The sequence below is a fragment of the Telopea speciosissima genome, chromosome 11 (genome assembly GCF_018873765.1).
Source record: "Telopea speciosissima isolate NSW1024214 ecotype Mountain lineage chromosome 11, Tspe_v1, whole genome shotgun sequence".
Classification (NCBI taxonomy): domain Eukaryota; kingdom Viridiplantae; phylum Streptophyta; class Magnoliopsida; order Proteales; family Proteaceae; genus Telopea; species Telopea speciosissima.
Genome location: NC_057926.1, coordinates 52187256 through 52200593, shown reverse-complemented (window position 1 = coordinate 52200593; position 13338 = coordinate 52187256). Strand labels below are relative to the sequence as shown.

At 40.5% G+C, this 13338-nt stretch overlaps 1 protein-coding gene across 4 annotated transcripts in view; it reads right to left on the bottom strand.

Moving 5' to 3' along the window:
• LOC122646632 (kinesin light chain 3) overlaps window positions 1-13338 on the bottom strand; it is a 41031-nt gene that overhangs the window by 15607 nt on the left and 12086 nt on the right. For 3 of the 4 annotated variants that reach the window (XM_043840219.1, XM_043840217.1, XM_043840221.1), the window contains 4 exons: window positions 9098-9175; window positions 790-887; window positions 661-706; window positions 229-356 (listed from right to left, as the gene is read on the bottom strand). In XM_043840219.1, the coding sequence (XP_043696154.1) occupies window positions 229-356; window positions 661-706; window positions 790-887; window positions 9098-9175 (350 nt within the window). The remainder of the gene's footprint in view (window positions 1-228; window positions 357-660; window positions 707-789; window positions 888-9097; window positions 9176-13338) is intronic. The other variant, XM_043840220.1, reaches the window with a different exon arrangement.

Genomic DNA, 13338 nt, shown 5'->3' with positions numbered 1-13338 from the left:
TACCCCTGATACATATTTACTATCAACTCTAACATTCCAGACATATTTATTATCAACTATCAGTGTCTGGATGAGATAAAGTGTCTGTGACTAGCAAACAAAACTAGCAAAAATAAATAGAAGGAAATGGAACAACTAAGTGAATAAATAAAACAACACATTCTGGACACCATTATTATGGTCTATATTTATGTTAAGAAAAACTATTAGATGCAAAATAACACAAACCTTATTGAGTTTTCTAAAAGAACTTTTGCCTTGTCAAGCTCAGCTTTTGCTTTAGCTATATCCACCTTCCTGAGTCGGTTTGAGTGGAACATTGCTACACTCGCCAAATGAAACATGTTGGCACCAATCTGCAGTTGAAAAAAAAAAACCATCCTCTTTAATCTTCAGATATCAAGCTTCTTCAATCAACTCCCAAACTAGCTCAGTCCACTCCCATAGAATTGTGACACACAAGACTTTGTTTCTTATGGAGTTATGGTTAGTTTGGTTAGAATGAGGTAGGCAATTGGAGCCATGCATAGATATCATGAATTAAAACTCTTAATGGACTCATGACCACTAATTAAGAATCATTTGGAGTAGAACCTGAAGAAAACTAACAATGCAAAAAGGAGTAACATTTTGAGAAGCACAAGCTTTGACTTAGCAGACCTGAATATGATCTTCAGGGAGTATGGTTTTCCTAACATCAAGACACCTGCAACAGTAAATGATAAGCCTTTATGTCATTCATGATAGTGAACTTCCAAAAAGCATTAACTTTAGCACCAACTCATTCACCGTTCTAGAAGCTCCTGTGCTTCCTTTAACTTGCCAATGGATTGTAAGGTCAGGGCCAGGCTTTCAGCTGCAATTACAGTGTCCAATGAAGTCCATCCCTAGGGGAAAATACAAATTAAAGTAATCAATAGAAACAATATATGAATGAATGGATAAGAAGGGATGCCACCATAAGAAAATAACAGAGTTGGCAGTGGATCAAGTTCGGCACTTCGGCTGACCATAGAGAGTAACAACTACAAATCCAATCCTTTTAAAATTCAGTCGTAATCAATTCAGGTTGGTGGCTTTGCAGAATGCCAAGTTAGAATGGGTTATGTCAGGTTGATCATAAGGTAACCCAAACCCAACCCCCAATTCATTGGGTTGAGAATGCACAACCAACTGTGACTGTTTTCAGATTGGGTTAATAGGTAGGATCAAGAAACACCATCTTAGAAACCAACAAATCTCAAGATGCAGATGCAGATGCAGATTAATAGCAACTTCATAAGTAGTCATTCCAAATGAAGCTCATCAAAATAAGCAATCTAGTAGGTTCAGAACCTAAAATACATAGAGCATGCTCAAAACAATAGAATAATTGAAAGTATACGTGATACATTATCATTTGGCTTCCAGCTATTAAAGCTTCTTTTATGGCTTTCTGCATGCATAAGCTCTTCCTCTCATTCAAAATAAGAAGTTAAATAAGAAGTGAATAGCGAGGAGCTCAAGAATAAGCAGCAGCAAAGAATAACAGGCAGAATCATATAATTGGAGTCTTGGTGATTCCTAGTTAAAATATTAGGGGTTTGAGGAATTTACAGAAAAGGAAATGAAAATTCAATAGGAATAACAAATCAAACATTTTATTCTGCACGGAACTGCACGGAACCAAAGAAAAACTGATTAATGAGAAACCATTTCAAGATGAATGTAGTTCACTATCTAAAGACTAGTGTGTGTGCATGGCTATAGGAACTTTGGGTGGGGAATTGGGGCCATCGGATAAAGTGTCTGAGAACATAGAAAGTGTTAAGAGTTATTAGTTCTCATGTCCTAGGGGTATTTCTGGAACTAGCTATTAACTAGTTTCCTTATTATATAATTTCTTCTTTTTCTTTCTTTTTACCCTTTACCTCCCTAGGGAGGTTGGATGTAATATGTCAAGACATCATATTTGAGTAATATAGGTGTGGAGGGAGAAATCCCAAAATACATAACTTACAACCGAGACTCTTTCTCCTCCCTGTTCTTCTCCTCTTCTTCTTCTTCTTCTTCTTCCTCCTTCAACTTCTTCTTCTTCTACTTACACTCTCAATCTCAATCTTAACTTGGTATCAGAGCGCAGGTTTTGAGAGTCGTATCCAATCTCCCTCTCCCTATTTTTTCCTCTCTTTGGAATCCAAGAACATAAGGGATTCCAAGGAAGAGGCTCTTATGTAAACTGCTTGTTGAAGGAGTCTGAAATAGGTTATTTTCAACCTATTAAAGTTAGTGATGCTGCCTCTTGAGCTACTTTGAAGCCCTGATGAAGTTTTGGAGCTCACCCAGCTTTTTCTAGGTTTTCCGCCAGGTTCCTGTTGCAGGTCTTGTATCTCCTTCTCTCGGGCTGTGTTTGGATCATGGAGTAGCTCTTTACGATCGTTTCTGAGTCCTATTTATGCCCCTTATGCTTGCACTTGATGGATATGAAGCTATTTGGAGCATAACTCATTCTCGTGTGACCTCTGTTTCTGCCCAGGTAAAGCTGAGACTGATATTTGGTTCTTTTTCTTGTACTTGGAGTACAGTAGGCTCTTCTCTTAGTTGGGAAATAATTATGGACATCTTGTCTGAAGTCTTGCAACAGTATTAAGTGTTTTTGTTGCTTGGAAAGTGTGTGGGTAAAGGCTGTTCCAGCTTATGCTATTTTTCTTCCTGCTGGAATTTCTTTTTTTCTGTTGTTGGAATCATTTCTTGGGTTGAGTGTGTACTCCCCACTTGTTGTTGGGACCCTTGTGTATGGTCAAGTGTTCCTTTCCTTATACTATGGTTGATTCATCAACATCTGGTCTTGGTTCGGGTGATTCACAGCCCACTCCAACAGCTCCTCGGTTGTTTTATGAGAACACCCATCTACAGATCTCCTTTGTACAGCTTGATGGCACTAATTACTTGGACTGGTCACACTCTGTGAAGCTTTCTCTTCGAAGCAAAGGGAAGCTTGGGTATATTACAGGTGCCATTAAAGCCCCAGAGCCTAGTTCACCTACCTTTGGAACATGGGAGACAGAAAACTCTACAGTGATGACATGGTTAATCTTCTCCATGAAACCCGAGATTGGGAGAAGATTTATAAGAAAAGAAACTGCCAAGGCAATGCGGGGACGTTGTCGCCTGACCTTTGACAGAGTGGGTGACTCGCCAAGGTTTATCACTCCACCAGAGAATTAACTCAATGAAACAAGGTGACAAGACCATTTCTGAGTACTACAGTGCTTTTCTTGGTCTTTTGGGGGAGTATGACCACTACAGGGACCTCTAGTTGACTAACCCAGAGGATGAAGCCAAAGTACACCGGACCCTTGAAAAGGAGCGTGTCTTCTCCTTGGTGGTTTGAATCCTGACTATGAGCCAATTAGGCTTCAAATCTTAGGCAGGTTTCCCTTTCCATCTCTTAGTGAGGTCTGTAGTTACTTACAGAGTGAGGAAACTCGACGTACCACTATGGCACCAACATCTGTTCCATCTCTTGAGCGGTCAGCCCTCAATATGAGTTCCTTCCGAGACACCAGTGGAGGTGGTAGAGGCCAAGGGCCTAACCGTACTGAAGAAAGAGTAGTGGAGCCAATTGGTGCTAGTGGAGTTGGTCACGACAGGTTTAAATGTGATCATTGTGGGAGGACAGGACACACCAAGGATAGGTGTTGGTCTCTTCATGGTCGCCCTCCTGGCACTCGTGGTCGTGGTAGCCGTAGAGAGGGAGCTAGAGCACATTCTGTGATGACTAAGACAGATGCTCCACAGGATGACTCCACTTTGGTAGATGCGGTGTTTCGCAGGGTTATGTCACAGCTGAGCACATCTCCTGCATCCTCAGTGGCCAGTTCTTCCTCATCCTCAGCTTTACAGGTCTCCACCTCAACTTCTACTGCAGCCCAGATCTTGGGTCATTGATTACGTGCCACGACCACATGGTGATGCGTCCCATTACTATGATTCCTATACCATTTGTTCTGGTAAGGACAAGGTTAGGGTAGTCGATGGTTCCCTTTCCTCCATCTCTGGTAAGGGCAGTATCCCTGTTACACCGTCTATTTCTCTTACTTCTATCCTTCATGTCCCTAACTTTACTCTTAATCTTTTATCTGTGAGTCACTTGACTAAATCTCTGAATTGTTGTGTCACCTTTTATCCTTCTCATTGTCTTTTTCAGGATTTAGTGACGAAGAGGATTATTGGTAGTGGACGTGAGGAACAAGGCCTGTATCTTTTTGACCCCTTTTTGCCCACAGCTCAGTCCTATGTATGTGGATGTGATGATAGTAGTTCTGTGGAGTCTGTTATGTTATGGCACCGCCGTCTTGGCCATCCATCTTTTGTTGTAATGAGGAAACAATTGCCTCACTTATTTTCTTCTGTTGCTTCTTCTCATATTTTTCAATGTGAACCATGTATGTTTGCCAAACATTGTCGTTCCTCTTATCCATATCATGGTAATAGAACTGTTGTTCCCTTTCATATTGTGCATACGGATGTTTGGGGACCTTTTCCTACTACTTCCTTATTTGGCTATCGTTACTTTGTGTCATTTATTGATGATTTTTCTCGTGCTACTTGGACTGTTCTCATGAAGCATAAGAGTGATGTTTGTGATGCATTTAAAACCTTTTATCAGATGATTCTTACTCAGTTTGACACTCGGATCAAAATTGTTCGGTCCGATAAAGGGGGTGAATACATGTTTGGTGGCCTCCAAACCTTCTCATTATCCATCAACTAGCGTGTGTTGACATACCCCAACAAAATGGGATTGCTGAGAGGAAAAATCGCCATTTATTGGAGGTCACCCGCAATCTCTTGTTTGGCATGAATGTCCCCAAGACCTTCTGGTCTGCTGCCCTTCTCACAGCTTCTTTTCTCATCAACCGCATGCCAACCAAGCTTCTTGATTTCAAATCTCCCTTGGACATTTTATCTCCCAAAGTTTCTGCTTTCTCTCTTCCTCCTAAAGTCTTTGGATGTGTCTGTTATGTGCATGTTAACAAATTTGCTCGCACTAAACTTGACTCTAAAGCCCTCAAGTGTCTATTCCTTGGGTATTCTTCCACTACTAAGGGTTACAAGTGCTATCACCCTTCTTCTCGTCAGTGCATTATCTCCAAGGATGTCACATTCCTTGAATCTATTCCTTTCTTTGCTCCTTCTCATCATCCTCTTCAGGGGGAGCATTGTGAAAGTGAACGGGCTGCTGATTATCTTCACTCTCCTCTCCCTATCTCCCCTTTTATGTTTGATATTGGAACACACAAGACTGTGGAGACTATGGATGTGGGTAATATGGGTGATCAATCACAATTAGGTGTGAATACAGAATTGGTGGTTGAGAATGATTTTGGTAAGGAGAAGGATTACGACATTACCTATAAAAAGGGTGAAGGCTTGCATAACAGAGAAAAGCAGATCTACCAAGAGTCCTCTTTGGATCCAGATCCGCATCCTCCTCAATCAGGTGACACTCATTCTCCTCCATCTGATTTAGAGCTTCCTATTGCTGTTAGAAAAGGGAAAAGAGCTTGTACTAATCCTATAGCCCAGTTTGTCTCCTATAATGCTCTTTCTTCTACAAGTATTGCCTTTATTACTGCTCTCTCTGCAGCTTCTATTCCCAGGAATGTTACTGATGCTATGTTTGACCCAAAGTGGAGACAAGCTATGTTTGAGGAGATGATGGCTCTTGAAACGAATGGCTCTTGGCAGTTGGTAGATCCTCCCAAGGGACGTGTCCCTGTTGGATGCAGATGGGTCTATACAATCAAGTATAAATCCGATGGTACTGTTGAAAGATACAAAGCAAGGTTAGTAGCCAAAGGGTACAGTCAGGTTTATGGGATTGATTATCAGGAGACATTTGCTCCAATAGCTAAGCACAACTCCATAAGAGTTCTTTTATCTCTGGCTGCCAATAAAGATTGGCCTCTATATCAGTTAGATGTGAATAATGCCTTTCTTCATGGTGACTTGGAAGAGGAAGTGTACATGCAACCCCCACCGGGCTTCAAAGTACCCTCAACTGAAGGGAAGGTGTGCCTCCTCAAGAAGGCACTATATGGGCTCAAACAATCTCCAAAGGCATGGTTTGAACGCTTTCGACAATCTATTCTTCAGAATAGATATTCCCAGAGTCAAGCAGATTACACTCTCTTTACCAAGTAGGGCAATGGTACCATCACAGCTCTCATTGTTTATGTTGATGATATTGTAGTCACTGGAGATGATATGGCTGAGATAGATAAACTGAAAAGCTACTTGGCTAAACAGTTTGAAATCAAAGATCTGGGCCCCTTGAAGTATTTCTTAGGCATTTAAGTATCAAGGACCAAGAAAGGAATCAACATATGTCAACGAAAGTTTGTGCTTGATTTGTTGACAGAGACAGGGATGTTAGGATGTAAACCAGCAAGTTCTCCTATTGAGCATAATCACAAACTAGGAGAAGATTGTGGTTCTCCTCTTGTTGATGCGGGAAAGTACCAGAGGCTAGTTGGGAAGCTTATTTACCTTTCTATGACATGCCCAGATATCTCCTATGCAGTGGGAGTAGTGAGCCAATTTATGCATGCCCCCAAGAGTGGTCACTTAGATGCTGTGTATCGTATTTTGAGATATTTGAAATCATGCCCAGGGAAAGGTTTGTTGTATGCCAGGCACAACCACCTGAGAGTGGAAGGTTTTATTGATGCTGATTGGGCTGGCTCCATCACAGACAGGAGGTCTACCTCTGGCTACTGTACCTTTGTGGGAGGTAACTTGGTTACATGGAGAAGCAAAAAACAGCCGGTTGCAGCTAGATCCAGTGCCGAAGCAGCATTTAGAGCTATGGCTCATGGAGTGTGTAAGCTTATATGGTTGAAAAGACTTGGTCAGGAATTGGATTTTGGCACTGCAGGTCCTATGAGGCTTTACTGTGATAACAAGGCTGCCATCAGTATTGCCCACATTCCTGTACAACATGACAGAACCAAGCACATTGAAGTGGATCGACACTTCATCAAGGAGAAGATTGACTCTGGCTGTATTTGCACTCCTTTTGTTAAGACTGGTGATCAACTAGCTGACATCTTCACCAAGGCCCTTGTCTCTCCTCAGTTTGGCTCTCTTCTATGCAAGCTGGGAATGCATGATATTTATTCTCCATCTTGAGGGGGAGTGTTAGAGTTATTAGTTCTCATGTCCTAGGGGTATTTCTAGAACTAGATACTAACTAGTTTCTTATTATGTAATTTCTTCTTTTTCTTTCTTTTTACCCTTTACCTCCCTAGGGAGGTTGGATGTAATATGTCAAGACATCATATTTGAGTAATATAGGTGTGGAGGGAGAAATCCCAAAATACATAACTTACAACCGAGACTCTTTCTCCTCCTTGTTCTTCTCCTCTTCTTCTTCTTCTTCTTCTTCTTCCTCCTTCAACTTCTTCTTCTTCTTCTACTTACACTCTCAATCTCAATCTTAACTGAAAGAAGGGTCAGCAATATCTCAATCTCGGTTTCTTCAACTGAAAGAATGATGGATAATGATAAGCCCGGACAATGTTTATTCACTAAGCCATCCAGTCGTCCGACCACCAAGAGACTGGGGAGCTATTGGATGAATTTGAGGGATGGACTTGGACAAGGAGTTATGGCAACTTCCATTTGTGCTCACAGAGAACAGAAGAGGGGCACCAGGGAGCAGGGAGATGAAGTATTAGAGGGCTCCAAACTTTTGGCCAGAAGCAATTTGAGGTAACCTTTCTTACTGTGAAATTCACTTGATTAGATTCATGTGACAACAAAAAGTTTCCAACAAATAGTTCCTAAGATTAATGGTTAGATTTCTAAGGCACTGTTAGGTTTGGAGTCCAGTGAAGCAAATAAGGCTTAGGTTTTAAAACGATATGAGGGTCTGTCGGCTAAAGCTAAATTAATTGTTTCCAAACAAGTGATGAAAGTGGACTGCTCAAACAGCCAGATATAATACTAAGAAAATTCAAAACTCAGGCCAAAAAAGAGAGTAGAAATTAGGCTTTCAAAGTTAAAGAATATAGATAAGCATGTTAAACTGTGAAAATTGTGAGGTTTAACTTATTACTTGAAGATTCATTACCACCTGTATCTTGAGTAAGTATCAGATGGCACCACAAGAACCAAGTAATCCTTCCGGACATCTAAATATTGCATCGAAAGTTGCAAAGGCTTTAAAGAAATTTGTTTCATTTATCAAAATAACTTATCCTTTTACATATTTCTAGCCCAATGAATTATATTAAATTCTTCTTCTTGTTTCATGGCCCCCTCCCTCTCCTAGTGTTAGATGACATCAGACAATCCCAAGTTACCATTCTAGGTATCAAATCAACGCACTAAAGCACAAAGGTCTCAGAGAATTTTGTTCATAAGTAACTTCTTATATTATTTAGTTCGAGTCCTCTACTTTTCATTGCCTTTCTTAACAACAACAGTCTCTCCTTTTAGAACCAACGATGGGTGTTGGAAGGATGACTTTTGGCATAGAAGTAAATATGTTTAAGATCCACTCTGCAGAAAGGAGATGAAATGTTTCCAGTTTTTTCATGTGTAATCTAGGTGTGGTTCTGTGGCTTGCATACTTCTCTGCATTAGTATTTACAGAGGAAGCATCCAGATCCTGCATTAATGGAGCTAAAAAGTTAATTATAGATGAAAAAGAAATAACAGATGTAAATAAATTGTATTTATGGAAATACTTCCTGAAAAAGACAAAGGGAATTGATTGCTCTTGAGGAGTTAGCAGGTTTTGATTGGAGAAGTACCACAGAGCTCTAAGGAAGATCTCTCACACAAACATAAATATAAGTCAAGGAGAGTTTACAGTTCGAGACAAGGATTTCCTGAAAACCGAAAGTTCCTGCAAGAACTTTCATCTGAGACTGCATGGTGGACCTCATGATGGTGAGAAGAAGTAAAATCATTAAGAACTTTCCTTTATCATATACTCGAGTCCCCATTGAAAAGGAACGTTGAGAAGATTTCATTCCATTTGTATGATTATGTGCAGGATCATCAAAGCCAGTTTGGCAGTCTCAACATTTAGAGAATTTTTTACCTTGGACAGTTCCATAATGTGCAGGATCTTTCTCTGGACATGCTCAGCTTCTTCAACTCGATTGGACTTCAGAAACATCTAGAAGACAAGAAAAAGTCAGTAGTATAATGAAACAGGATGAAATACAACAACAAATTAAAGGAGAAAGAATAATGATAAAAAAGTAAAACATATTTGAGGCATGCAGTATATATACAATAGTAGGCATTTAATGGATTTAATTTGGCAGTTAATACCTTAACCCCAGAGATGAATGTGACAACTGATCAACACCGGTTACAGTAAAAGGATGAGGTGATTTTCACATGATCATAATCATATGCCATCTACATTAGCACTGCAAATGCATGTTGTGTCGTAAGCACCATTTTCTTGCTGTGCATTTGTGATGGCATTTCTAGATCACCTAAGGATTAGGGTTAGAAAACCTCATGTAAATCCAGAATCAGAGGGATTAGCAACCAAATCAGAACTTTAATGAAATTCAATAGCAGAATAAAGACAGTTCAGATGGGCAGATAACCTTGGTCAATTGGTGTATTAATCAAAGAGAACAAACCATCAAAGTTTGAAAGAAATCAGAAAGTCAGATTCAAAGATATGAAAACCTACTTGAATTAGGAAAGTGAAACCCAAATAGATATCAGTAAAAGAATTAGTAACTTCTTAAATTTTTTAACTCCAAAATTAGAAAATACTAAAATTAGGTACTACCAAGAATAGTAACTACCATATTTGGAAAGAGGAGATTAGAAACTTCTAGAAATAGAAATCAGACTTAGAAACTAATTAAGAACAGAAATAGAAACTGAAACAACAGCAGAAACAGAACTGGAAGATCAAATCAGTTTTAGAACAGGACTTCAGAAACAGAAGAGCAATGGTCTTTCCTGAAATCGATGGCTGAACCAGGGACTAGAAACAATAAACTAGATTAGGAACTGAGGGACAATGAAACAGAAACTTGGTTAACAGATTGATAACCAGCAAGACAAATCAGAATTATCAATTATAAGAAACAGACATTCGAAGGTTAAAGAAGAACGGGAAAACTGACCTGGACCAGAGAAAGATGAAGAAAAAGAAAGAAGAAAAGATAAGACAAGGAGTTATGTATTCAGGAATCACCACCTGAAACAAGCAATAATAGGAAGTGTAATCAAAGTAGGAAACTTACTCCAAGGTTTAATATTTCGCGATATATCAGTATCTCGGGCCTACCGAGATATCCGAAATATCTGAAATATCGCGAAATATGCCCGAAATATTGCATTTTTTCTGCAATATTTCGGGGGTCCATCTCGGGGGGTATTTGGCCATATCTAGGCCTGAAACTTCATGGGCACCCTTATTTGAGCTAAAGAAACACATTTAAACCATAAAATTGCAAAAACATGAATTGAAATTGGTGTTTTGGGCTTGCACCCTTGATTGACATACGGTCGCCGACCCTAATGCATAAACCTCGGTTAAATACACATTGGTTAGGCAGTTAAAATCTTAAAGACATAAAAGAAATGTAAACAAACTAATTAAAACTCATAAGACATAATTCATAATCATATTCTCATAAACTCCATAATACATTAATAGTCAATAACTCAAAAGTCAAAACTCAATAGCTCAAATGCTTAAAGCCTTAAAGGCAATACAAAAAGTGTCAAAGTCACAACTTCACAAGTTCACAAATTACAACTTATAAGTTACAAGTGCTAATAATAGTTGTTGTGTCTCCCTGGATCAATCCCACTCATATCCCGCTGGAGTCGACGTCCATTGTTCTCTGTTTGAAGGACATATGTGGACCACGGTATAGAATCGGAGAAGAAACGAGTGTAGTCATCCACAAGTGTCATGTAAATGGAGTCATCAACATACTGTAGGTATCCAATCCTAGGATATAAACTAGGGTTACCAATCGATCCAGTCCGTGAAGAAGATGATCCACTGTGATATGATGTTGGCGCCGGCGCAAGAGGCGATGGCATTGGCTGCATGTATGGCTGGTGAGGTTGGTAGCTAGTCCCGCTAGGGTATGCAAAGATGGCATCTACAAAAGATGATCCAGTATGTCCCTGGGACTGGGACTGGTAGTCATAGTCCCCTACCCCAGTAAACTGCCCATATGATGATGATCCATATCCACCGTAAGGTTGTGATGCACCATAATCCGATGCCAATGGAGTGGTATGTGCGTCAAAAGATGGGGCACGCCAATGTCCAGTCGGTCCTCCCTCCCTATCACCCATACTCAAACCACCAACAGAGCTAGATAGGTCATCAATGTCCATGTGATCAGGTTGCAACTGTGTTTGTCGACCCCTACGCTTCCTGCTGTATGGTTGTAGGGGGCGTCCTGAGGGTGGGGGTGCGGGGGCACGTGCTCCGTGGTCCGTATCTTGTGTGGCATGATCAAACTATGTCTCTCCAGTGAATCGGAGTGGCTCTACAGGCGCCGTATCCTGGCCTACCACATAACGCTCTCGCATGCCGTCAAATTCTTCACCACCATCACCACCACTAGCATCACCATCACCACCATCATCATCATTTGAGGACTTAGACCAGTCTTCATCATCAGCAACATTGCCACCAGTAGACTGGAATGGTATGGGTGAGGCTTCCCGTGCATGTATCTGACCCTCGTCAACCATATACTCATCCACATCAGCACCAATCTCAGAAGCTATCATGGGGTCGGGCCTACCTCCCTCCTCATCCAACACTGGCTCATCTCTATCCCTCACCCAATCCACAATAGGGTCCTCATCGTCTGAGTCAACTTGAAAGATGTCAGCGAGATTAATAGTGCCCCTCTGTCCCTTATGTCCCATGCTTATGTGTTGCAGTTTCAACCTCAAGTTGTAGTGCACATACACCATGTCAGATAAACGTTGAGACCCCAATCTGTTGCGCCTCTTGGAGTGGATGAGTGCAAAGGTACTCCAGTTCCTCTCACAACCAGATGCAGAACATGTTTGGGCAAGGACTTTAATTGCTATTCTTCTTAAGTTCTCAGCCGATTCCCCATACAACACCCACCATTCAGCTGCATTACAAGTTTACAACAAAAAAGACATGTGTCAAATGTTGTTTCAACTTTCAAATTTCAATACATATGTAATTTAAAACTTAAAAGAATTACCAACATCACCACGTGCTCGCCAGATCGCGACCTCGGTTCTAAAACTTCCCAATGCATCCCTAAATACCTTGATCTACACCCATGTGGAAAATTAGTATGTACTTCTTCACTACTTGTTTGAAAGAATCAATAAGTTGAGTTTCCAAATGAATTGTAAGACTCACCTCATTGTTGCAAATTGTTTGTAGTGCACTATCTGGCTCCAACTTCTTCACTACTTGTTTCACAGCATCAATAAGTTGAGTTTCCAACCCAAGCCTATTGTTATATTGATACTTAGGGTTCAAGTAGTATGCTAAAATATGACATATAGAATAGAGGTATTGTCAAATGCATAGGTAATTAGTAAATAATAATACTATGAATTAGTAAACATAAAACAAATTTACTCACCAGCCTTATGCAGTGGATGCATAAGTTGATTCTCCCAGCGAGCATTGATGATATCTAAGAAGTGTTTGCTACTGCGAGGAGCCACATTGTAGACCCTATCTTTCATCAAGTCTATTGCAGCATAAAGGACTGGCATGGTTGGGCCCTTCAGAGCGGAGTCAACAACATGTAGAACTTTAACTACTGGCTCCAAAACTTTCACCACTTTGCTTAGTTTGGTCCAGAAGTCCTCAGATGACATCGTTGTTTGTGCTTCCCTCCCACTTGCAGTCTTGGAACCCTTCCATCCAAACCACTCCTCAGAAGCAAACATACTTCTTAGCCCGGCCTTCTTTGTCTCAATACTTTTGAGGGCAATATAATTGGTGGCAAATCTTGTGATGCCAGGCCTAACCAAGTCACCCCCACATTTTTTCCTCAATAGATTGAGTGCATAGGAGTGGTTGTATACAAAGTTGGTGACTTGTCTTGCACTTTCAACCACAGTTTTCACCAACTTTAACTTTCCCATATCCTTTAGCATTAAATCAATGCAATGGGCTGCACAAGGAGTCCAGAAGAGCCGGTACTTACTATTGTTCATCATATTCTCACCGGCCAGCTTGAAGTTGCTTCCATTGTCCGTTACAATCTGGACAACATTCTCAATACCCACATCTTTTTTCACTACTTCCTTTAACAATATGTAAATATATTTTCCATC